This window comes from Canis lupus, chromosome 5, assembly GCF_048164855.1.
Source record: "Canis lupus baileyi chromosome 5, mCanLup2.hap1, whole genome shotgun sequence".
Classification (NCBI taxonomy): domain Eukaryota; kingdom Metazoa; phylum Chordata; class Mammalia; order Carnivora; family Canidae; genus Canis; species Canis lupus.
This window is the reverse complement of record NC_132842.1, coordinates 56,152,673-56,176,777: the sequence shown is the minus strand read 5'-3', so window position 1 is coordinate 56,176,777 and position 24,105 is coordinate 56,152,673. Positions and strand designations below refer to the sequence as shown.

The 24,105-nt window shown below is 48.4% G+C and overlaps 1 protein-coding gene across 1 annotated transcript in view; it reads left to right on the top strand.

Annotated features, from left to right (window-relative positions):
- The window catches only part of ZNF366 (zinc finger protein 366), a 46,831-nt gene that overhangs the window by 5,614 nt on the left and 17,112 nt on the right, over positions 1 to 24,105 (top strand). The window contains exon 2 of the mRNA XM_072826764.1: positions 20,362 to 21,605. Within this exon, the coding sequence (XP_072682865.1) occupies positions 20,362 to 21,605 (1,244 nt within the window). The remainder of the gene's footprint in view (positions 1 to 20,361; positions 21,606 to 24,105) is intronic.

Here is a 24,105-nt window from a genome sequence, read left to right as displayed (position 1 = left end):
CAGAGTAAGGCTGTCAGTGTTAATTGGCTTTTCCTCACCACCTCATCCATTTGTTGCACAATTCTTACTCAACTTAGATCCAGCTATTTCCTCACACTTTCACATTGATTGGGAGGATGTCCTTCACACTTTGGTTGTAGTCTCGCCTCATGAAATGTCATCTGCATTAGGACGATTTAGTTCCATGAATGGATTTTCTCCCTGTGTGATCGCGGCCTTAGATGAACCTGGGGCCTTGTGCTTTTCATTCCAGATATTGTTGCAGGACAAGAGTTTGGGAGGCTGCTTCCATCTTCCTCCCTAAATACCGACGTATTTCTTTCTTCCTTTGTCCAGAGTCTCAAACTTGAAATCTTGGCTCTATTGGTATACGGTGTCTTCATAGATTTTAAATCTGAAACTCGGTCTAATCCTTGTCTCTGGTACCATTCTCTTCCGTCACCTGAATGGCCTCACGCAGGTGTGGATTTATTCAGAGATTACACATGCCCATGTACAGACACAGAACTTACGAGTGGCAGATATGATCCTCTATGTTTTGTGAAAACATTTCCGATACTGGTGATTCCATGAAAATTAGGTGTCTGGTGTTACTTGAGACTAGCCAAAAAAAAAAAAAAATTTTTTTTTAATCTGTCTTTAGAACTGTTCATGTGTGTTCCCTTTAGATGGCTTTTGCCCAATTTTCCACGTTAAGTAGTCACATTTGTGACTGATTTGTGGAAGCTCTTAGATATCAAATGATACTGTTTCTCTGTCATATGCTGCAATTATGCAATTATTTTTCCAGTCTGCCATTTCCTTTTTAATTTTATGCGATTTTTGATACACAGGATTTTTTCTTCCTTATATATAATCAAACTATTCAAACTTCCCCACCCCCCAAGGGCTTTAAAAGGTCACAGTTTTAAGCAAAGACACATGAAAGCCCTCTCCCCACAATGAGTTGGGAGTTTCAGTCTTCGAATGAAGCTGGTATAATCATTCCCTAGCACGTTGTTGAAAGAACGAGGCAGGGGATCAGTCTGGAAGATACGGTTGGATTTACACTCATCCTGAGGAGAAGAAAAAGCCATCTTGAAACTAGAGGAATAGAAGTAGGACGAATGCAGTGCGAGGAGGGATAGAAAGGACACTTCTGTGACTAGGAGCTGGATGACTGTTTTGTAACCTTTTCCAAGTTCCTAAGCTTTGGGTTGATTTCAGGGGATTTTTAGGGGCCAATTCCTTCCCAGACTTGGGCAATCTGAATGATTCAGTGGCCAGGGTCCTCTGGGTGCAGGGGAATGCTTTCGGTGGCCAGCTAGGTGGTGAAGAGGCCAAGGGGCCTGCCTCACCACAGCTCCAACCAGTTCCCTGACAGATGCCACCACCACACATCTAGAGAGGTTTCGCCCTTTCCAAGTATCCTTTAGATGCTCTACCTTGTTTGATTATTACAGCAGCTGTGTGAAGCAAGTAGGGCTCACCGAGGTTTCCTAGTCTTTCTACAGACTAGAAGTAAACAGAATATCAAATTTAACTGGCTTTCCAAACCCAAGTGAGTTTGTGATTGAGTTATGGAGCAAGGTGAGGTGTGCCATCCACTACGAAGGGGCAGCGTGGCCCGACAGAAGGGGTACAGGTCAAGACAGTGGGCGTATCTGCGATGAAAGGCCAATGCAGCCAGCCAGTTATTTGCTCTTTGGCCTCAGGCAAATGACCTCCCTCTGAGCTGCTATTTCTCATCTATAAAATGTGGGACAATGGTCTTGCGGGGTGGATATGAGGAGTAAGTTATATAATGCTCCACCTTCTTCAGTTCTTTTATCTTGGTGGTGGTGTATGTTCAAGTGTCACCTTGAAACTTGGAAGGAGTAGTACGTAAAGACCCTCTTGACGAAGGCAGAATGTGAGGAGCCCCTGCAAATGCCTGGCAAGGAGTGGGTGCCGCAAGCACCTAACTTCTCTTCCACTGCGCCAGCCTACAAACTGCTGAGAGCTAAGATGCTTCCCTCTGAAGAGTCCTTGTGTGGTTACGACTCCCCTCATCTAAAAGCCCTTTCCTATCACAACATTTGGAGTGCTGCTAGCACTGAGGATTACAACTCATCAAAAAACTGAATTGTTTGCCCAGTAGGCCACTGTACAAATAGGCTTGATGAGTGTTTGCAATAGCCCGTAGGTAAATGTAAAAATCTTGAAAGAGGGTTATGAAAAAGAGAGTCCAGCAACAGGCCCTCAAGAGAGAGCCCAGTGTCATGGCTAAGAGCAGGAGTCAACAAACTACGGCCCCAAGGCCAGATCTAGCCCATCACCTGGTTGAGTATAAAAGGCTTTGTTGGAACACAGCCACTCCCATTTGTTTGCATGTGGCCACTACAGCTGCTTTCATTACAACAGGGAGGAATTGTCCCAACAGAGACTGTAGGTCTCACAAAGCCAAAAATATTTACTCTTTGACCCTTTAAGTAGAAGTTTACCAACGCCTGGCTAAGAGCTGCTACTTGCAGGCCACGTGACCCTAGACAAATAATTTATAGTTATTGTGCCTGAAATTCCGTTTCTGGAAAATAGGGATAGTGATAGTAGTGATTGAATGAGACAATCCATGTAAAAGTCTTGCATGTGGTGAGTCCTTGCTTAATGACGGCTATTATGTTACTACTAACAACACTGATTTATAGCAACGTCCCTTGTATAAAACTCATCCTGATCCAGGAAAACCTGTTCGTTCAACCCCAGTTTCAAAGCCCTCTAACTCACTGCAGATATCAATAGCACCTAAGAGTCGTCTCTTCCTGCCATAATGGCTTTCTTAAGATCAGCCATTTCAATGCCATTAGCTCAGCTTCGAGGATATTAAAAGCACACTCTACCTTTCCTCCACACTTAATAGAGACATTTGGATTAGTGTCATTGAATATTTTCCAATAGTCTGCATATCCTATCTGGGAGAGGAGGAATTGGATGAGGCATTGTAATGGAATTAAATGTCAACAGCACCAGCCGTTTCTTTCTAAAAATATGAGCAAGATATTCTAAAAGGTGCGAACTATCAACCAAAGTACAAGAGAAGATTTTTCCTTTAGTCACTTATTGTTCAAAAGTGAAAAGATTTTTTTTCTTCAAAAGACAATCAAGCTTGACAAATGGCATTAAAAGCCACTAAGGAAGCTGAAAAAACAGCAACTCCACTTCGCTTCCTAAATATAATGGGAAATGCTTTCTCAATGTAAAGAAGAAGTCTTTTCCTACAGTCCAATCAGCATATGGAGGTGATTTCCAAGAGAGAAGTGAGAAAAAAAAAATCCCACAGCTCAACCTTTCACAAGTATCAGTCATGCCAGGAGAAAACCTTCTTGTACTCTCTTCCGCATTGTCAAGCTCTGCAGGTTAGAGGAGCCATCCCTATGGGGAACCAGATCTGCAGCCCAGCTTCTCAGCAGGTGGCTAGGCAGGGCCTTGGGATAGGTTGGTGCTTGGGAGGAGAAAAAGGGGTGGGGAAGCTTCTCTAGTCTGAGACTCCTATGCACTCAAATGATGCACTGGTGGTACCCCCATCACCACCAGGTCCAGCACGACCTGCCCAGCATGCTTCCTTTGTGGATTACCTGTACCCCAAAATGGCCATGGCATGGGCTGTGCCTCATCAACTCAGCCTTGTCATAGAGAAGAATCTTATCACCCCTACACCGCATTCCTAGTAGCCTGATTGTGTCGCAGAAAGGGAAGGATGACTGCATGTCACAGGGCTTCTTCCATCAGAGTCCTTCCTCTACCACCCTAGGTCCACTGCCCTTTCCCTTATTGTAGAGGTTCTGACATTTATACACAACAAAGCTTTATCACACGCCCCCAAAGTAGTTCTTGGGTGGCAGTGAGAATCACCTACAGAACTCTTAAATTACACCTGTATCTGGTCCCCATCCCCAGAGCTCCTGATATAATTTAGATCTGGGGAAGGGTCTAGGCTTGGCATTGTTTTTAGGTGTGGGGGTGAGTGGGTATTGTCCATTGAGAAGTTCCCGAGTGATTCCAATGCGCTAACCTACTATGGGTAGGGTACTCTGCTAGGTGGTCCAACGGTGAATAGAACAGGCGAGGACCTGGCCTCATGGAGACTGTGGTCTAGTAGGTCAAGGCAGAACAAATAAATGAGTGGTAAAGATTTTTTTTGAACGAATAAATGAGCGGTAAAGATATTTTTCTGACTGCCACTGGAGAATAAAGCTTGGAGCTGTGAAAGAGCTGGAGGATGGGAGATTATATAACTTTCGAAAGGTCAGGGCATCATCACTTGGGCTCACACTTGGTTTCTTGGCTTGCAGAAAGCTCTGTTAGTGCCCAAGGCTAGTGACAGGGCTGTGGTTAGATGCCTGCTTCTTGTTCAGGACAATTAGTGTCGCTGTGTCCCCTGTTTCTATAGAGTGAAGCACTATGGGAGAGCCCTCCTGGACAGCCCAGGCCAATCACTGAAACCAGAAGCGGCCCCACAGAGCATGCCCCCTCCCTCTTGCCCCACGTGAAAGCAATGTTCTATCATCGGCATCACTAATGACCATAATTTGCTGACTTGTGATAACCTGATACTAAAGGCAGATTGAACTACACTTACTACGCGCAGGCACTCTACACGATACAGTATCTCAGTGAACTTCACTACTAGGGCAGGCACTATCAGCGCTGTTTCATAAATGTGGAAAACAAGACCCTGAATGGTTAAGAGACTTAGAATGTGGTTTATATTTTAGACCTTGTAGGTCCCCTCCAACTCTGACAATCTGTGACCCTACAATCTCTAGCTCGTTTCCTCCTCGGCGAGCTGGCAAGCTACCTGAGGAAAGGCAATGCATCTTACACATCTTTGCAGGAGCATCCCTTCTCTCCTCACCCCCACGTGCCTGGCCTGAGGTGAGCAATAACTGCATCAGAGGTCAGTTCGTGGAGGCAGCGTCACTCTTGAGCCCTTGAGGCCCCAAGGAATCCTTTGAATCCTGCAAGCCTCAGTGTTGCTGCTCATAAGCTTGGACTCTGTTCTTTTCTGTCAAGACTGCCCGGTGGAGTTTTCCCAAGCAGCACCGAGACTCCCCAGAATGCCCCCAAGCAACTCACAGACATTTATAAATGCATCCTGTGGGCATTTGCCTCAAGGCCTGTCCCAAAAGAAATGATTTTTCATGTTCCCCATCATTTTTGTTTGTTTTGCTAATTAAATGTTGTTGTTGTTGTTTTTTTTAAAAAGAGATGAATATACCAAATGACAAAGTCATTGCAATTTCTTAGACTAGGGAATGTTATTCAATAAGATATTTTGGCTGATATTTTAAGGTAGTAGAAGGACATATCTATGAAGAGACTTCCCCCTTTTTTTCTCAGCTTATTAAGGTATAATTGGCAAATTAAACTGTAAGATATTAAAATAAATAAATAAATAAATAAATAAATAAATTGTAAGATATTTAAACACCGTGATGACTTGATACACATACACATTGTGAAAGGATCTCCAACTAGTTAATCGATACATCTCTCACCCCACATATTTACCACTCTTTAAAAATTTTTTTGTGAGAACATTTAAGTTCTACTCTTTTAGCAAATTTCAAATAGAGAGTACAATGTTATCAACTATAGACACCATGTTTTACATTAGAGCTGAGATTTTTCATTTTATAACTAAAATTGTATACCATTTTACCAGACTCCCTCTATTTCCCCCACACCCAAGCCTCTGGCAACTACTTCTCTACACTCTGTTTCAATGAGGTCACTTTTTTTTTTTTTAGATTCCACATATAAGTGATAGCATGCAGTATTTCTCTTTCTCTGCCTGGTTTATTTCACTTAGCACAATGCTCTCAAGGTCCATTCATGTTGTCACAAATGCCGGGATTCCTTCATTTTTAAGGCTGAATAATATTCCATTATATATATTTTCTTGATTCATTCATCCCTTGACAGACATCTGAGTTGTTTCTACCTCTTGTCTGTTGTGAATAATGCATCAGTAATCATGGGAGGGCAGATACCTCTTCAAATAATAGTTTCATTTCCTTTGGATATATACCCAGAAGCAAGATTGCTAATCATATGGTAGTTCTATTTTTAATTTCTTGAGGAACCTCCTACTGTTTTCCATAATGGCCACATCTATTGATATAACAGGCATAAATAATATAACAAATTAAATAAAGATAGCTTTACATGGCTTGTGGGTGTATGCATGCAAATGTGTATGTTTGAGGCAGAGAGGAAGAAAGCAAGGGTATTAATGTGGTATATATATCCTTGAAGCTAAATTAATATAGAAAATTGAGAAATTAGGGGCACCTAGGTGGCACAGCCAGTTGAGTGACTGACTCTTGGTTTCTTTTTTTTTTTTTTTAATTTTTTTTTTATTTATTTATGATAGTCACACAGAGAGAGAGAGAGGCAGAGACACAGGCAGAAGGAGAGGCAGAGACACAGGCAGAGGGAGAAGCAGGCTCCATGCACCGGGAGCCCGACGTGGGATTCGATCCCGGGTCTCCAGGATCGCGCTCTGGGCCAAAGGCAGGCGCTAAACCGCTGCGCCACCCAGGGATCCCGACTCTTGGTTTCTTGAATGTCTGACTCTTGGTTTCAGCCTGGGTCATGATCTCAGGGTCGTGTGATGGAGCCCCACATCGGGCTCCAAGCTCAACGTGGAGTCTGCTTGGGACTCTCTCTGCCTCTCCCTCTGCCCCTCCCCACCCCCATGCTCTCTAAAATAAAGAAATACAATCTCTAAGGAAAAAAAAAGAAAATTGGGAAATTACAATAACCTTCATTTCTGAATTTGGAACCCCCTCCTTGCTCTGATGTCCTTTTTGTTTTTCACAGTTGACATGTCTAAGGAAGAACACAAAATTGTCCACCATGTAAGTCCAGTGATTATCTCCATTTCATAGAAGAGTAACTAAACCTCCAGAGGTTTAATAAAAAGTAGCGTTTTCCCCCTCTACTCCCTCCTTGCTTTCCTTGCATTCAGCCAAACAAGAGGAAGGCACCCTTTGAGGAGAGTACTGAGCGGTCCCACCCACTGTAGTAGCCCAGTCCCACTTGGCACAGAAGCCTGACATCATATCTGCGGCCCTTCACCCAAGCTGAGTTGATTAACTGGCCTTTGTAGTACTTCAGAGACAGACAGAAACGGGCTCCAAAGAGTCCTAATCTCACGTTCTCTTGAGGCTGAAAACCCAGATTTAAGGGCCTGGAGGTTGATGTGTAGCATCAGCTAATGCTCTATTGACAACGTGTCCCTTCAACATCATGCTTATAGCAACTAATAACCCACAATGACAATGCTTGCTGCCGCCAACTTCTCCACCTGGCAAACGCATACTGAACCTCAACTGGCAACTTATGGTAATATTAACTTACTAGACCGAAATAGAATCTAAAGTCACATGTCCTTTTAAAGGCCACAAACAAATGCATTTTAACAGCGGTACAGAGTAAGAGAATCCTAACCAGGCAACAGCTCTGTGCTGAGCAACTTGGTAACTAGTACCGTGCACGGCACAACGGGAGACAGGAGAGTATGAGTCCCAGGCTGAAAGGAGCTTTTGGGAAAACACCTAAGCATGAAAGATCCAGAGAGCAGTAGGGAAAAAAAAAAAAAAAACACTGTGTTTAACCCAGGGCTTGGGGGATTGGTACAAGGATTTGGAAGCAGGGAGGGGCCCAGGTGGCTCAGCTGGCTAAGTATCTGACTCTAGCTCTTGGCTCAGGTCATGATCTCAGGGTCGAGAGATCAAGTCCCTGGTAGGGCTCAGTGCTCAGAGGGAGTCTGCTTGAGATTCTCTCTCTCCTTCTCTCTCTGCCCCTCCCCCATGCCTGCCAACACACACTCCCTCTCTAAAATAAATAAATAAATCAAAAAAGAAAAAAGAAAAGAAAGATAGAAAGAAGGGAAAGATAACTGGGCATAAGGGTAGGGTGGAAAGTTTTCCAGGAGGAAGCCTGGAACAAAGGGATGGATCAATGGAAAGAAAATTCTTGAACGGCTGACCGGTGTAAACAAAGGCCAGGAGACAGAACTCAGATTGTTCCATTTGGTGAGAATAGTGGAAGCCTGGTGTCACTGGGGTTGAGAGGTTTTCAGTTGGACGTGAACGTCCGGGGGAGGAGTTTACATTGCCCTGTGCATCAGGTGGGGACTGTGGTGATAAGCCATACAGCTCCGAGTACATTTTCTTAACAAAGTACAGGATTCGCTTTGTCAAACGACAAAGCGACCAGCACCAAGAAGGTACCAGGGGTTTCATACTGACAATTTCCGTCTTCCCCTCTACTGTAACTTGCAGGGAACGCTGTCATTTACCTTGTTTCATGGCTGCAACATGACTGCTCTGCCCCCAACCATAGATCCATATTCTAGGCAGAAAGATTTCAAAGGGGAAAAGATAAAGTGGGTGGTTTCTGTGTTATGACTACAAGAGCTTTCTCAGAAATCGCTAGCCCCCCGCTACTTACACATCACTGGCCAGAACTGTGGCTCAAGGCAACCCCCACCTGAAGGGACATCTGAAGAGCTAGGGCACTGGCCGGGTGTATCGTCACCACAAGCAAAGTCAGCTCCATTTCTAAAGGGGGGAGGAGGGCTGGACACTGGAGCCGCAAGTAGCAAGCCCTACACACTATGAATATAGCAATATCTACGCAGTATTGTGTTGGAGGTAACCTAGGAGTGAAGCGGGCACCCAGGCTACCGTCCTAGATCTGGGGGTGGAAACAAAGAGAGAAGCTAATAGTCATTTCTAAGAAACGGAGAGCAAGATTTTCTAACAACCATCCAACAACGCATGGACGCATGGTCCATGAGGAAGGTGTTGGCAAGCTGACTGCTTGGTTCTCTCCCTCCCTCCCTCTCTTCCTTCTTTCTTTGTTTCTTAGACAAAGTTTTTTTTAATAATATATTTTTTATTGGTGTTCAATTTGCCAACATACAGAATAACACCCAGTGCTCATCCCGTCAAGTGCCCCCCTCATTGCTCGCCACCCAGTCACCCCCACCCCCCACCCTCCTCCCCTTCCACCACCCCTAGTTCGTTTCCCAGAGTTAGGAGTCTTCCATGTTCTGTTTTCCTTTCTGATATTTCCTACCCATTTCTTCTCCCTACCCCTCTATTTCCTTTCACTATTATTTATATTCCCCAAATGAATGAGACCATATAATGTTTGTCCTTCTCCGATTGACTTACTTCACTCAGCATAATACCCTCCAGTTCCATCCACATCGAAGCAAATGGTAGGTATTTGTCAAAGTTAGTATGTGGGGCCTAATGAAGGGAGAAGTTGACAAAGAAAAAAATCCCAGAATGAGACATGTTGAGGCAGTTACAAATCCTAGAGTATTATTACATTTTAACGTAATAAGCACCTGAGGTATGGAAGAGAGACGGGTTAGATTGGAAGTTAACGGATTCTAAGACGAATGTGCCCATCGTTGGGAATGTGGGCTTTGCTTTTCAGGGCCATTGTCTACACACAGCACATAGCAGGTCATTAGAACAGATTAGAATATAAAATACGTTTGTGATTGATAAGCGAGATGAACCACATCTGAAGACAAATTACATTCCTTTTGATGACTAACCCTAAATGACAATCACAAAGCACGGTCTATTTGTTGGAAGGAAAGAATACAAAACTCCACAGACTCTTTTTGTAGTTTTATCTACTGGTTAGCACTCACGAACACAGCAAGATCGTTTTATGACTAGAAAATTACTGCAATTTGGAAATGTATCTATCGCTTAAAAACATTAGTACCAGTCATTGCATAAGGCAGTGAAGACTTGGAAAAAATTTAGGAATGCGTCTGGACCTCAAAGGGATCACAGTGGTGTGGGGAAGTGTGCCAGGAGGAGTCTCCATGACGGGTGTGGGCGCACATTGGGGGACCCAAGAGAAACGGGGGACTCCTTCTGTCTGCGGGCTGGACTGTGCCTGGGCTGTGACGTTTGATGATTCTGCAGTGGCAGGAATAGGATTGGACTTTTACCCTGGAAGAAGCTTGTAAGCAACTGCATTACTGTAGGAGGTCCTGGGGGAAAACCTGACACTGCCCAACATCCAAGGGTGTCATCCTTAGCATCCCAAAGTCCCTTTCCAGCATTGGGGAGGGAGCCAAGGAAAAGCTCAGGGATGGGTAGGATGGAGAAACTGCATTAGTCATATCTGCAGCGTGTGACTCTCTGTTTACTGTGAATCTTCACATCAGACTCATGTTAACCTGCGCTTGCAAGGCTGAATGTCATTTATTTTTGTCTGATACACCCTGGTTTTCTTAATGCACTTAAGCAAAGGTCAGCCCACTTTTCAAGCCACCAAAGTCTTCCTCTGTTGTGTAGGAAATGTGGGTAGTGAAGGCTGGGGCACTGGTTGAGGAAAGGAGAAGTTTTCCTGGCTTCTCTCACAATCACTGATACCCCTTCATCTGTTTCTTGTTATCCTAATCGAAGTTTCAATGATACAAAAAGGAGATAAAGGCATATATTGAAAGAAAATATTTTAAGTCAAAGAAACGTCATTCTGCTTCTTGCTCTTTGACATCCATCCAGCACATCAACCTGCCAGGTCAAGAATCCCCTCCCGTAGATCCTAAAGTAGTTTCCCCACAACTGTTCATCAGTTTCTTCTCCCAGATAATGAGTTCCTTGAAGTTAGCATTTGGCTTATCAGCCATTGTCCTCTTGCTCCCACACAGAGAGTGGTTTCCCGAGGGAATGCTTGGGGGAGGCTTCTCCATGCCTGAGTCTTCGTGGTCGCTTACATTTAGCTCCCTGGGTCATAAGGCTGCACGCCCAAAGTATAAGCCAGGATTAACTCTGCCAGGGGCATCAAAAGACCTTGGGGAGAAGAACACTTGAGAGGAGTCCAAAGAAATGCTTCAAGAGAATTCTTCAGCACTCAAAAGGAAGGGGATCCCAGGTTTAATTTTATCTGAATGTTTGCTGTTTGAAAGCCATTATGAATTTTTACTTTTTTAATGCAAGTATCTGAATAGCTAAGTCAGAGCGTGCAAAAGTACTAAGTTGAAGGGGTTATACAATTAAAAGTTTCCTCTCCACCCAGGGAACTCTTCACCCACAGGGCATCTTCCTATATCTATGGTCACAGGAGACCTTAAGACCATGATGGCAATGGTCCATCCTGAACCGGTAACTCAACTTTGGGACTCCCAAGCCTTCTTCCACCAGCCATACAGTCTTCCTCCTTAGAGGTAACCAGTATTACCAGATTCTTGTACTTCCTTCCAAGAGACAGGCAAGGGGTACAAGTACATGAGGAAATAAATAGATCTATATGTATAGATATTTTCCAAGAATTCTTTTGGTGGCAGAGCCCATAGAAAAATCAACAGGAAGCAGGTTAAGGAGAAGATCTTCAACTAAAAAGTGTGTGTGGGGGGGACTGGTATCCAGGATGAAAGTGATAAGCATCAGAAGACAGAAATAGAGCCGGAATTTTTTTTTTTTCTACATAAAAAGAAAAAGAAAGGGTGAGGTCACAGATCCATCTGCCCATTAGGCTGGGCACTTCTACAAAACTAATGGGCATTTTCCCAGCAGATCATGGGGGAACTTGCAGCTCTGGAGAAACTGAGAGAAACTGTGGTGGCCTGCCTTCCTGGGATATTGTTTGCTAGAACATGGGCATGTTCTACACTCCCTCAGAGGCTCAGTGGCATTTGATCACTAGGCATTTGCAGAGCCCGCTCACATTCATTCACATTATTTCGGTGTAACAGGACTGAATTCCACCTTTCAGGCCAAAGGAATATGGGATATACTGGCTAAGGAACCCAAACCCGCATGAAGCAGAAGGGGCCATGTTTCCTGAAAAGCAAAACCCTAGTCTTTCCACACCTTAGCTAAATCACCTGCCTCATCAGAGTTGCTCTTGGTGGTTTACCGATGTGAAGTTGGGCTTGGATGGATTGGAACAGGTCAAGTCAACCAGCAGCTCCTCCTTTCGGGTCGGAGTAGGGATCAGGGAGCAAGAGCAAGCTAGAACACGGGCTTGTTAAATAAATTCCCACACAGGTGCTGGGTCCCAACAATAGATCAGTCACCAGCCAAGTTTCTGACTTTCTAACCAGATTGTTAGAAATATGAGATTCCTACCCACACAGAGAGGTGACTAGCGGCACAGCAGCCAGTCAATGGCAAATGTGATAAGCATCAGAGACGTGGGCAGTTTTGTTCCCAGCTCTGATAGAAAGGAAAGTTTCACCTGAGTGTCTCCAGAAAAGCCTCCAGCAGGTGAGGTTCTCTCTACCTCCTGCCCGGTACAGTCTGGGGACGGACTGGTGAATACATCCAGTGACAGGTATCAGAGAAAGAAGGCACTGACTGCTAAGAAGGCACTGACTGCTCAGGGGACTCCATGGGCCAGTAGCACCTGCCGGAGCTGCCACAACTCCGGATTTAGGCTGTGGGTTTGGACATTCATGTGCTTCATTCCATAAAAGTACTCAGTCAACCACTTTTAGAGGAAATTATGTATTCACAAGAGTCATCTGTTGACCTGCATGTCAATACCAACCTACTGATTGACAAGGGGTAGTAATAGATTTCCTAACGACCAGAAGGATTTTGTCCACTGGTGCTAGATGTACATCACAAAAATGTTGGAGAAATAATGGAAGATTATTTACTGAATATGCAATTGGGGCCAAAAATTAGACCTTGGAGGATAATTTAAGGCATCATCCCTGTCCCCATAATATTTACGCGGAATAGAAAACATACAAAACAAAACAAACAAACAAAAAAGCAGGTCTATCTGCCATATTCAAAGTCTCCCCTTTGGAAAGACCAATAATTAAGATCATCGAAAACTTGTAACTGAGAGCCCCTCTTCATATACCATATGGACAGGTGCCTTCTAAAGAGAAGACTTCGCATATCATTACTGGGAGCATTCTAACAATCTGCTCACCTTGACTATTTCCCAAGTATCCTCAGTTACTATCTTTACAATAATGCACAGAGTAGAATTTTGGGGTATATCTCTTTTACATTTTCAGACTTATTTTTAATTTACGTACAGTAAAATTCATTTGTATTCTAGGAGTTTCGACAAAGTTGTGTGACCACCACCCCCGTTGAGTACAAAACAGTTCTCGACACCTCTTTCCCAAAAATACCGCCTTGAGTTACATGTTGAAGATAGGTTCCTTCCACAGATGGCCGTCCTCATTTATTATGTGTTCGTTCTTAACCATTCTTGCTTGCCAGAGGGTCATATTTTCTGGCATCAGCTACCATTCAAAGGCTTACCCAACAATTTATGCTATCACTTCCAGAGATAGACAAAATGAAACTTTCTAACATGCACGTGTCTATTTGCTTTGCTAGGAGGGGGTACATCAAGTTTACTTCATCTAAGAGCATAAAACCAAAAAAAAAAAAAAAAAAAAGAAAAAGAAAAAAACCTGATATATATCCTAAGGACATTTTCCCCCAAAAGAAAGTAGGAGAAACGTGCTAACATTCCCGTTACAGCTCCATCCACAAAAGATATATTAGCTCTGAGAGTTGGGAAAGAAAACTGCTAAGTCACATCTCCAATTCATTTCCTTCCTTTAAATGGGTCACGAGGGTAGAGATAACCCCAACACCCCAGCAGCTGTTCCAGGGCTCAAGCAATTATATTCACTCCTGCTTTCCAGAAACTTGACCTAGGCATCCAGCACTTTTCTAAATGAAACCCACATCTATTTATTTATTTTTTCCCACATCTATTTAATCTGTGCAGCTTAGTAACCAAATTTGCTGTTGTTTTAGTAAGGCCTATGATACATACATGGGGTGTGTGTGTGTGTATGGACAACCTGAACGATGAAAAACTAAATTTGACTTCAACTATGCCGTATGTATCTTGGTGATATTTAGGAACTTAAAAAAAAATATGAGTTCGATGGACTATTTCACAGGTAAATAGGTCTCATCACCAATGAATATCTTCTGACTACCAAGCTGTGGGCTAACAGGTTACTTTTTATAACAAAATGGGAGGGATTTGGGTTTATTAAGTTAGGGCCATAAGAGCATCCGGAAAGGCCTACCTGGGGCCTGGTGACCCCGTCTTAGGTATACCACTAGCCCAGGGAGTGACAAGGAGGGTCATGCTTTCCTTTGGAACATACTGGCCCATCTGCCAGCTGCACACAGAGATCCTTCCATTCCTGCCAATCACGATATGTGACTGTAGCAATACAGCGACAGACGTGTTAAGACAATGATGTGGAATCATCACGATGTTTAAGCCTCAGATTCGAAGTCTCCTCTTGCTATCAAAACTTCACAAAGAAGCAGGTGACCCAATAAAATCCCACTTTGGAGGAACGTTAAAACAAGGTCTTCTTGTCAGAGCGGTTAGTAATAAGTCCACGTATCTCCCATGCTGCCCTCCTGTTACCTTCGGTCCTCTTAGCTCTGTTCCTTATTCTTAAATGTCTCCCCAACTCCCACCTCCTCCCTGCTTTCATCTTCGTTGAGGGCAGAGCTCCGGGGCAGACCACGTAAGAAAGTGCTACTCTCTCCAATGAAAAGAGAAGAAGCCACTGTCTCCAAGAGCGAGACGTACCCTTTTCCAGTGCAATGTGGACATCTTCAAGGAATGAAAAAAACGTGAGGGAATATTCTCTCATGAATTTCAGGATGAAAAAAATCAGTGTTATGGAGTCAAGATAAGTAAATCTGCCTCTTGGCATTGCTGACTCACCGTGACTCCTCTGAGAGCATTTACTGGAATGACCTTCGATTCAAGTGAGAACCACAAAATACCAGTAATTTTATCTGGGGGATATTTACATTTTGGTGCAGTAGGTGAATTCCTGATTAAAGGGCATTATTAGAAAAAAAAAAAAAAAGAAAAAATTTTTCCCTCAAACTAAATATAGTTTCATCTTAGGCCTTGCATTTTTAATTGGTCCTTATGGTTCAAAAGGAGATTTTTGCTTTTAAAATCCTTTCACTCCCCATTTCCTTATCACTAACTCTTGAGGGTCATACTTCTTATGAAAGAAGACATCTTGAGTCCCAGATTCTTCTAACACAGATCCACCCAATATTTTCCTCCTGAAACTATCTGCTTCCTGACTTAGCCTATTTGCTGTGGTGACTGAGCAGATAGGGAAGAAAGTCAGGGACATTCTCTGACGGCGGCAAGGAAAATACATGATTCTTCTAACCTTCCACCCTTACCTCCTAGTACAAAAAGTGGACCGCTACTAGCTTTCCAAGCATCTCCTTGGGGTGGAAGGGTGCCGGGTGACTCCTTCATCTTGGTCTGTGTTTCACATTCTTAATTCAGGGCCCCTCCCCACCCCACCTTTTTAAAGTAGGCTCCATGCAGGGCTTGAACTCACACTGCTGAGATGGAGGACCGAGCTGTGATCAAGAGTCTGATGCTTAACCGATCGAGCCCCCCAGGTGCCCCCAAGGGTCTGCCCTTCTACTCACGACTGCCCGTTGGCCTTGTCACGACTGAGAACCTTGTGGCACTTTGAGGATAGCCCCCCAGCATTAATTTCTGTGTCCTTTGCATCCTGGAAATAGCCAGGATGTAGGGCACACCCTGGTTTGAGGATCAGGTCAGAGAATGTAGGCCTTGGAAACCGAGGGGGATAAGCAATAGGACACGCAAGTTCTTTGTGCAATAACTACCTGACGACGGTTTTGGAGTGTGCTCATGATCTGATTAGGGAGGTCTCCAAAAGTCACCTGCGGTCTAAATAAAGATAAGGTTATACATTTAAAAGTTCCACGTGGAGGGGCGCCTGGGTGGCTCAGCAGTTGAGCATCTGCCTTTGGCTCAGGGCGTGATCCCCAGGTCCTGGGATCGAGTTCCGCATCAGGCTCCCTGTAGGGAGCCTGCCTTTCTCCCTTTGTCTTTCATGAACAAATACATAAGATCTTAAAAAAATAAATAAATAAAATGAAAGTTCCACGTGGAGACTTTAAAAACAAGACCTTTCCATCCCTCTCATCCCAGAGCAGCTTCCGGAGCCCTTGCTCAGCGTCAATCACCAAGTGGGCACTGGACGGTGCCGCCGCGAGCAGGCCCCGCAGCCTAGAGGGAATTCCAGGAGTCTTTTAGCCTCTGCTGGCTCAGCACCGTCTTAAGTATCTGACACTGGAGCTTTGACAGGTGCTCTTCTCTCTGGGAAGGTGACTGGTGCCACCAGACGGGGACAATCCTTCAGCTGAAATGGCTTAGCAGACCACCTAGCCCTCTAGTTCCCACCAACCAAAGCCGCTGGTGATTAAGGCAGCCTCAGAACAGAGGCCCGGATAGGAAAGCGAGCCATGGACAAGGGGTGGGGACTATTCTCGAACCCGGAGGTCCATGTCCACACTGAATGAATACTCATTTGTGGGGAGTCACATCTGCTGTTGCAACAAGAGCAACTCAGAGCAAATGAGCTAAGTCTTGGTTTTGAGCAGCGGAGCAGACACCCAGATGCCGACCACAAGCCTTCGCTTGGGAAAGGGACCTTGTCAGCTGGCATCGATCCACTGATCACATGGCAACCCTGCCCTCCCGCCACCCACCCCTCCAGGGCACCGCACCCCCCACCCCCTCCAGGGCACCGCACCCCCACTCCTCCAGGGCACCACACCCCTCACCCCCTCCAGGGCACCGCACCCCCGACCCCTCCAGGGCACCACACCGTCTAGGGCTTAATACACTTTCCCTACACGCTCTAAGGTTTCAACACCCCGCAGGCAATTGCCCAACCCCCAGGTCATGGACGAGAAAGCCAAGCCCCCAAATTAACTTGCTTAGGTTCCTTCCTTTCCTTCTTTCTTTTTCCTTCTTTCTTTCTTTCTTTAAGATTTTATTTCTTTGTTAAGGGGGGGGGGGGTGAAGACCGCGGGGGTGGGGAGAGAACCCGGGGCGGGGGTGGGGGGGAGCAGCCAGCGAAGCAGGCTCCCTGCTGAGCAGGGGCCCAGTGCAAGCCTTTGTCCTGGTTCCCAGGCCCACGGCCTGAGTCCCCCAGGCTCGGTGTCTCACAGCCGCTGACACAGGTCAAACCCAGATCCCGCCTGCGGCGCAGGGCTCCGACCACGGCGCAGGGGGCTGCTTTCACAGTGCCAGTGCCGTGGTGCACGAGGTCCTGCTCCTCCTGGCGAGGAACTGGCTTCCGACGGGCCGGTCCCGGGAGGGGCCACAGGCTCCGGCCAGGCCCCGATGGGAGCCCCCATGTGCCACACGCAGGGGGACCTGCTCCGAGGGAGCCCGCCGTGGGGCGCACGGGGCCGTCGGTGTGTCGCAGAGGCCGCTCAGCCTCCTAAGTTCACCGACCCCAAGATTAATGCCCCGAGGGAGCCACCCTTCCCGGATCCTCCTCCCCCCACCCCCTTGGGCTCCTTCCCCTCGGCTCCTGTGCTGTTGGGGGTCAGCAGCAGCGACAGCCGTTCCTCCTAGGAGGGCCGGGGCACATGCCTCCTCCGGGCCTGCCGGGGGGGGGGGGGGCGCCCCCAGATTGGTGTGCAGAGGGCTCCGCCGCTTGAAAGCTCTGGGAAAACGTCCATGCAGGGATCCCCATGCCTTTTTAAAGCTCCTGAATTGATGATTTTATTCTCGAACAGGCACACGACTGTTTTTAGGGGTAGAGTCAGACACTGGGGGAGATCATCATCAAGTCAACACAGGGAGGAGATTAACACGAACATACGGAAAATCTCTACATTTGGGGGACACAATTCTGACGTTGATATTAAAAGAAATCACGTCATCTGTGTTCAACAATAGGTCTTTACCTGACTAGGTCGACGGCGACAAAATTAAGACGCAAACACAGAACGTAAATATGCTTTTGAAATTAGTATTGTATTAAAAACGTCGCTCCTAACGCAGTAAAGGGACCCAATTAGTAGACCGTGTCACAACTAGAAACAGACACGCCGCACAAAGACAATAATGAAACACCTTTTGTTTTAAAAATGAGCGAAAACATTCGTTTCCACGTAAGTAGCTTTCTAGTAATAAGATATCACACACAGTATAAAGACGCCAAACATCATTAGCCACGCGTTTTCTAATACCTTAGCAATAAAATATTCAACGAACTAATAAATTCTGGCCCACGCTCTGGTAGGTCTGTTTTTGTTTTTGTTTTTGTTTTTTTAAACTAATTCTTCAATCAAGCTCTCTAAATCAGATAATCAGAATAAAAAAGGACCAGTGTGCACTTGGATGGGCTCCGCTGTGGTCTGCCATAGTCACGTGTGGCCTGGCATAGTTGTCTCCAGTGTGAAAAGCCTTTTTTTTGCAAATAGAACCTTCTCGCCACCGAGGGAATACAACCAACCGTGGCCAAAACGAAATCCAGAGAAAGGAGCTGCCATTGTTTCCTCCTCCCTCTATTTCAAGAGGACACACTGACCTTGTCTGGAAGCCACATATTTTTATAGAAGTAACAGGGTGTCAGATCAGGGTCCACCAGCCCCTCTAGACCCGCACGCGAATTCAGGGGCCAGGACTTGCTGCCGCTCGAGGCCAGACCCAGTGACCGTGGAAACCATTCCGTCCCCGCCCGGGGCCTACCTACCAGCACCCAGCGGCCGTCCCCAAGCTCACAGGCTAGGTACTCATTCTGCTGCCCCCTCCTCATCTTCCCCAGGTGCCTGCCTGGTCCTCGGGTTAGCAGTGGGGGAAGACCTGGCATTTTGGTAAACAATTTTAGGAATGAGAAGGAGGATGGGACATAGGTAGGGCTGAGCTTTCCTTCTGCTAAACAAGCTCTCGCTCTTAATTACTAAACCCCAAATCCACGGAAAGAAGACAAACCAGAGCTAACTCCCCACCACATAAATACAAAGCAAAGATCAATACACGTTATTCTTTAGCTTTCTGATGATTTTCTGTAACGGTTTTAAATAACACCCAAATATTCGTATCATAAAGGCACATAGTTTTTCTCTCCGTTGAATGCTCTGTGCATGGAATAGGTAATCCAACCTAAAAAGGCCCATTTTTGTTTTAACGGTGCTGCATTTCTCAAACCTCTCATGAAGACACACGAGCAGTTTTGTTAATACCCAGGTACTTGCGAAAATTACATTTGCTCCATCAAGGACTGAAGAAAACCACCAGAAACTGTTGGGCCTCTCATGCCGGGGAGCCTCACCCTACAGTACTCAGCACGTAGCCAGCCCCAAGGCCAGGGCCCTAAGGATCCCCTTCAAGTTCAGAGGGTTAGGGCATAAAGGGCCCCCCCTGAAAATGTGGAGTCGGCCACCCGGTTCTCTCTACCACCGTCCACACGAGGGGCGCAGAAACGTGGCAGGGGGCCGCATGAAAGGACACAGAGCCCTTGGCTTAGAGTCCAGCCCACACCCTCTCCCGCACATGCCTGATGCAGGCCTAGCAAGGAAAGAAAGGTCACCTGCCTCGGGAGTCGGCGAAGGCCGAGCTTTATCCCGAAACCTCTGGGAAGGAGGAGATGCAAGTGCGGTTTCAGAGATTGACAATCCTGGTATTTTTCACCTGCGGATGCTTCACGGGGAAGATGAAAAGGCTTAAGTTGCCAAGATGACTTGGTGACATTGTCTGATCCGCTTTCCTTCATCACATTGACCCCATCCACTCGGTATGCCCGGCAGCACACCTGGCTTGGAGTGGGTAACTCGGGAATTCTGACATCTGAGTTCAGCAGGCAAATCTCTGCACCTGTGTGGACCTCCCTGTCCTCCAGCAGCCAAGGCCCCCAAGACCCAGACCGGCAGGGAGGTTGGTTCCTTGAGACCAAGAGCGACCCCGAAGACACATGGAAGTCCCCCTGGCAGACACAAGGCCATCTCAGGCTGAAAACCCACGTCAGAGTGCACCCCAGTTCTTTTTTTTTTTTTAATAAAGATTTTATTTGTTCATGAGACACACACACACACAGAGGCAGAGACATAGGCAGAAGGAGAAGCAGGGTTCCTGCAGGACTTGATCCCAGGACCCTGGGGTCGTGCCCTGGCCCAAAGGCAGGCCCCAAACTGCCAAGCCATCCAGGGATCCCCTGCACCCCAGTTCTGACTCCCCCACTATGCAGGTCATTTCACGGGTTGCATCCTTGCTACCGCCGCCCTCATCCTAGGGGGGCCCCGAGGCTGGCTGAGGTCTCAGGTGTCTTCCCAAAGCACCCTGACACCCGGCCTGCCGCTCTGGTTCTGTGGGTGCCGTGGGGTCCCCGTGCAGCAGGCTGGGGCTTTGCACCGCAGCGACGGGAACCCGCCCTGGGCTGAGAAGGTCACTCCCCCTGAGTTGGCCCTGATGCCCGCTGCCGCCCGTGGGGGCCGAGGAACCCTTTTTTCTTTTGTAAAAAACTGCATTTCTCTCTCTTTGAAGGCGCGCGGCCCAGGACGCCGAGGGAGATGAAGGCGATCAAGGACGAGGTCGTGCCCTTGCAGCTGGGGCTGAAGCGAGCCCTGTCCTTCCCGCACTGCCTGCAGCCGGGGGTCTCCCGAGGCAAGGCCCCGCAGGGACACCTCTTCCCGGAGGCCCTCCGGGGCCCCTTTTCGCAGTTTCGGTATGAGCCGCCCGCGGGCCACCTGGACGGGTTCCCGGGGGCCTTCGAGGGCGGGGGGTCGCGGAGGCGCAAGAGCGTGCCCAGCAAGGTGCCCTGCCGGCCCCCCGCGGAGGACGCGCCCCCGGGCCCCCCGCCGCCCCCGCCGCGCCCCGCCTGCGCCTCGCGCATGATCGACCTGTGCCACGTGGGGCTGCAGCCGGGCCGGCCCCCCGAGCCCCCCGAGCCCCCCGAGCCCCCCGAGCGGCCGTGGCCCGCCGCGCTCCTGCCCGCGCCCTACGCCTACCTGCCCAAGGGGCCCCCCGGCCTGGTGCTGCCGCTCTTCGTGCCCGCGCCCGCCTTCCCCTTCGGCCGCCACGCCTTCCTGCCCCCCCCGCCCCCGCCGCCGCCCCCGCGCAGGCCCGAGGCCCCGCCGCGCGCCGACCGCGTGGACGTGAACGTGCGCGTGGACGACAGCTACCTGGTGGACGTGGGCGGCGCGCAGAAGCGCTGGCAGTGCCCCAGCTGCGACAAGTCCTACACGTCCAAGTACAACCTGGTCACGCACATCCTGGGCCACAGCGGCATCAAGCCCCACGCGTGCGGCCGCTGCGGGAAGCTCTTCAAGCAGCTCAGCCACCTGCACACCCACATGCTCACGCACCAGGGCACGCGGCCGCACAAGTGCCAGGTGTGCCACAAGGCCTTCACGCAGACCAGCCACCTGAAGCGCCACATGATGCAGCACAGCGACGTGAAGCCGCACAACTGCCGCGTGTGCGGCCGCGGCTTCGCCTACCCCAGCGAGCTCAAGGCCCACGAGGCCAAGCACGCGAGCGGCCGCGAGAACATCTGCGTGGAGTGCGGCCTCGACTTCCCCACGCTGGCGCAGCTCAAGAGGCACCTGACCGCGCACCGGGGCCCCGTGCAGTACAGCTGCTCCGAGTGCGACAAGACCTTCCAGTACCCGAGCCAGCTGCAGAACCACATGATGAAGCACAAGGACATCCGGCCCTACATCTGCTCCGAGTGCGGCATGGAGTTCGTGCAGCCGCACCACCTCAAGCAGCACTCGCTCACGCACAAGGTAGGAGGGCCTTGGGGGGGGCACCTGGCGCGGGGGGGGGGGGGGCGGACCCTCGCTGGGTCCTCCCCTCCCGGCCTCACCACCCCCGGCCTGGCCCGGAGGCCCACCAGGCCTGCAGCCCCTTGCCAGCCAGCCTTCCGGGGGCTCGGGTGGGCCCCGGGGTTAGTAATGTGCACAGAGCAAAGAGCAGAGTGAGCAAGGCCAGAGGGAGCCCCCTGGGCCTCGTGCTGTTGCTCCCAAGCCCCCTTTGGGCCCTGAAGCCCTGTTTCCCAAAATGTCATCTGGGGCATCAGCAGGAGTGTGTCTCAGGACACACTCAGGAACCAAGACCAGCTCTGTGCCTGGGAGTTACTAACCAGAGCCGCCTTCTAGACACTTCCCTTGGTCCTTTGCTGCTGACGCAGTGGCCGCCTTTTGGGTGGTTTTCTCACGCAGCTCTTTTGGGTGGTTTTCTCATGCAGCTGTGAGAACTGCCTCGTGCACATGTGGCTCTGGGTCCAGCCAGGCCTGCGATCCCGGTCGTGGAGCCCCTGCCCAGCTGGGTGCAGTGTCCTGTGGTTTGTTTCGTGGGAGGAGTGAGAGCACACCCTTCTGTTGGGTTTGGTTTGACCTTCCCTAGGCTCAGATCTTTAAGGACAAATACAGGCCCAAGGGCCGAGTGCAGCCTACTTTGCAGCCAGAGCCCTGGAGTCATTCGGGATGAACAAAGGCGAGGCCCTATTGGTGTCCCTGAAATCTTAGCCAGCTAAGCCGACTTGGGGCTGCTGTGAGCTTCTGAGAGGGGAGCTTTGCTCCAACGACCTCTGTCCTCACGCTTTGGACCTCAAGTAGTTTCCTTGGCAGGAGAGACATCTAGTAAGCCAGAGTCTGTAATACACTCTTTACTCTAGAAAGGCCAGTGGAGGACTTTGCCCAGCCAGGATAGCCTCTCTACCCTGCCATAAGGGGTTTCGTTTGATAGGTTAGGACACAACGTGGGCATTTTGGGGCTTTACAGCGGAGACGTAGAGCCAAACAGCTTCTGCCCTACGAAAAGCACCTGAGGATACCACCCAGGGAGGAGGCACCTGCCAAGCGCAGGAACCATCCACAAAGAAGCTGGCCTGAGATTTAAGACCCTGTGCGGGTTGCAGGGGCTTCTACATGTGTGGAAAAGGAATCAAAGACGAATTTTAGAACATACAGAAATTCTCTTAAGAATGTAGAAAATGAAATAAAAAATGGACAAAACAGCATGGTGTCCAAAATGTCTCGTTTGAATTAGGAAACAAAATGCATTTTAATTTCCAGTGTCAGCCAACAGTGAGAGGTAGTGTTTGTTGAACACTTGCTGCGGACCAGGTGCTCTCCTCCTCATTTAGGATTTGGGTAAGAGCCCTGTGGAGGGCCTCAACAACTCTAAGAGCTCCCTGCAGGTATCACTACTCCAGATCTGCAGATGCGCACACCACTGAGGCAGGGGGCTGTCCCCCAGACCCTCGGACTCTGGCACCTGAGCCCTTGAACGCTATTGTCAAGTGTTCCCCTTCTCTACTCCCTCCCTCCCTCCCTTCTTCCCTCCCTCCTAACATGGGCTCCCTCTCTGTGATTTCACTGATCCTATTAGTGACACAGTTGCTGCCTCGGTTCCCAGAGTTTGTCCAGGCTTCCATTGATGAGTTCTAGGCCAGCCTCTATGTGAATTTTACTTAGGACACAGAATTCTCTTTAGTGATAAGTAGGCACTCTCGGTCGCAGGATGGCACAATCCTAGACAAGTGGGGAGGCGATCTTGAGAAGAAAGATGCTGAGGTAATGCTTGAGACCCATCAAGAATATGACTTTCATGACTTTCAGAATTTTAAACTCCCTGCTTGAATACACAACATACTGTTAAAATTCACCCTCTTCGGAGGGCATTAGAGTTCCCGTCTCTTGGTGAGCATGAACTCCTACTCACCGACAGTCATCAGGACTCAAGAGGTATTTGAGCTGGAAAGAGTCCCTGGTTCTCATGACCTACCGCTACATCTTGAGAGGAGGGACCCAACAGCACGAGACTTGCCTGAAGTTGCACAGCCCCTAAATGGCTGGGCAGAGACCTGGACCCACCCCTGGGGGCCTTGGGCTCACCAAAACTGAGGAGCGGTACGTCCTTATCATGTCGCACCTTGAAGAAAGGACTCAGAGCTACACTTAGACCTCCTCTCTCCCTAGGTCGCTATGGGTATCTGATAATAGGTGTTTTATAAGGGTTAGCTAAGCAGCTCGTTCTAATCCTGTACCAGCCTCAGTTCTAACGCTGTGGGTCTCTAAGTGTTCCTCCTGAAAAGTCATTCTGCGCTAGGATGGCTTGCAAAGGCCTTTTCAGGGAAGCACTGGTCAGGCAGGAGTCGCTCCTACTCTGCTCACGCTGTGAGTCCCTGGAAGGGGCTTCGACTGAGGGCACCGATGCTTACGTCTTCAGCCCCTCTCCATGAACAGTGGGGAAGGTACAAAGTCTCTTTCTGTCCTGTTTTCT